Consider the following 2,357-nt stretch of genomic DNA (forward strand, 5'->3'; position numbering starts at 1 on the left):
GGAGGATTGGCTACATTAGGGGTGTGTGGCCTAATATGCAAAGGAGTTCCTGCTACAAAAAGAGCCGACTGTGTTACCAACTTGGGCCCTCGTAGAAAAGACTCCCCAGTAGCCCCAGGTGGCTACTAAAATCCCCCCTCCACCCCCCAACCCTGCCTCAACCTGTCTTGTTAACAGCAGATGGCACATTTAGAGACTATCCCACTCCCACCCGTCCCTAGATCATTAAATCATCTTCATATTGAACTTCCTGGCGCCCCCCTGGCCTGCTGTGGTGGTTGGGCCATCCACCTTGCGGAAAGAGTATTCCACAGAGAAGTTGTTCTTATGCTGCCCGCGCCCCCGGCTCCAGACAAAAAGGAGGAGGAAGCAAAAGAGGACCACGCCCAGGAAGGTGATGCAGCCCATGGCCGTGGACACCAAGATGGTTTTGAGGTCCAACGTGAACTTTAAGAAGACGTGCGTGTCGTTGTGGAAAGTGTCGTTGAACTCACTGAGGTACAAGGTCCTGTTTGCATAGAGGGAGCCATCGACGGAGTGCCCCTTGACCGTCAATGTGGCAAAGTATGTGTCGTTGCCCCCCGCGTTACTGGCAATGCAAATGTAGGTGCCACTGTCTTGGACCTGGGCGTAGCGGATTTCTAACGTCCCACTCGGCAGGACGGTGGCTCGCCCAGCACTCTTGGTGGTGATCATTCTGTGCTGAGGGGACACCCAGATAATCGATGGGAGGGGCTCCCCATCAGCCCGGCAGAGAAAGGACACCGACTGCCCCTCGTAAGCGGTAATGTGCTGGAGCTTTCGGTCCCTTATTTGAGGCTTTTGGCAAGTGAAGTATTCAAAGAGGACAGAGTCTGGGAAATCTTGCAGGGCGTTGCCCTGTATCTCAGGCGGCGAGGAGCACATCGGCGGTTGTCCGTCAAAGTTCAGCGTCTTGCGGCGCTGAAGGATCCAGAGGAGACGGCAGTCGCACACTAAAGGGTTCCGGTCTACTCGGAGCGTTTCCAGCGTGTTCACAGAGTGGAAGGTGCTTTCTTCCAAAGTGGACAGGAAGTTGTTGGACAGGTTGACGAGGCGAAGCTGCCTCAAGCCAAACAGCGCCTGAGGTTCGACCGAGACCAAAAGGGCACCCACCATGTGGAGCTCTCTAAGCCGTATTAGATCCTTGAAAGCCCCCTTGGCCACAGTGCTGATGGGGTTGTAGGATAAGTTAAGGTACATGAGATGCACCAAGTTCCTCAAGGCAGCTGTGGGCACCACTGTGATATTGGTGTACGTTATGGAAAGGAACGTGAGGTTTAATCCCTGGAAGCCGTTTGGGGAAACGTCCTCTAGGAGCGGCAAGTTCTCAATCTCCAGCTGCCAAAGGTTATAAAGCTTCTTAAAGTTCTGATCGTCCACTGAGGCGATGCTGAGGTGTCGGAGGCGGAGGACCTCTAGGTTTTGGAGGCGTGAGAGAGATTCGGCAGATATGCCGGTCAGGTTACATTTCTCTATGGTCAGCTGCTGAAGGCTGACTAGGCCAGAGAAAGCCTTTCGGGAAATATACACCAAGTCATTGTCTCCCACCTCCAGGTTCTTCAGATTCCTCAGGTCTTGAAACATGTAGTCCAAAAGGATGACCAGTTTGTTCTCACTTATGTCCAGAAGAGTGAGATTGGCTAGTTTGTTGAAGACACCCATCGGGATCAGCTTGAGCTGATTGCCACGCAACCGCAGGGTCTGCAGGTTCAGGAGGTTACTGAAAGCCCCTGGTTCCACATTCGTGATGACGTTCTCACTGAAGTCTAGCTCCTCCAGCAGAGGGTACGGGGACAAGTCCCCTGAATTCAGGCAGCGTATGCGGTTTTTGTTGAGCTCCAGGATCTTCGTTTCAGTCGGTATCCCCTCAGGTATAGAGGTGAAGCGCTTGCGATGGCAGATGACCGACTTGATCTGAGGGACGCACTCACAACGAGCTGGGCAAGCGGCAACCGGGGCAGTGCTGAGGAGAACACAATGGAGGACCAGGACCAGAAGACAACATGTCATTGTGTGGTGCATTGTCTCACGGCTGCACTACCATTTTCTCACACACCTGAAAGACAGAGAGAGAAAGGGGGGGGGGGGAAGACAGCCACTTAAAACCAGTTTATGATAACTTTTTTTTTGCCATCGAGTCACAACCAATGTTCCCGCTAAGCTGTGGAGTCCTGTGAGCAGAAATGCTACTTTGTGAGCTGCTGGCATTAAAGTTGTGAGCGAGCCATTTGGCTACTGCATAAATCAGTTTGCTCTGGAGCCCTCCTTCCTGAGCGAAGGCAAAAACGTGTGCGCTGGAGGCTAAAAAAACTGTGAGCTAGCTCACACTAACTCAG

At 52.8% G+C, this 2,357-nt stretch overlaps 1 protein-coding gene across 1 annotated transcript; it reads right to left on the minus strand.

Annotated features, from left to right (window-relative positions):
• Positions 1-225: 225 nt before the first annotated feature.
• LINGO3 (leucine rich repeat and Ig domain containing 3) lies at positions 226-2,031 on the minus strand. Its single transcript, XM_015420849.1, has one exon. The coding sequence runs from the start codon at positions 2,029-2,031 to the stop codon at positions 226-228; it is 1,806 nt and encodes a 601-aa protein (XP_015276335.1).
• Positions 2,032-2,357: the final 326 nt, after the last annotated feature.

This window comes from Gekko japonicus, unplaced genomic scaffold (assembly GCF_001447785.1).
Source record: "Gekko japonicus isolate JY-2015 unplaced genomic scaffold, Gekko_japonicus_V1.1 scaffold2173, whole genome shotgun sequence".
NCBI lineage: Eukaryota > Metazoa > Chordata > Lepidosauria > Squamata > Gekkonidae > Gekko > Gekko japonicus.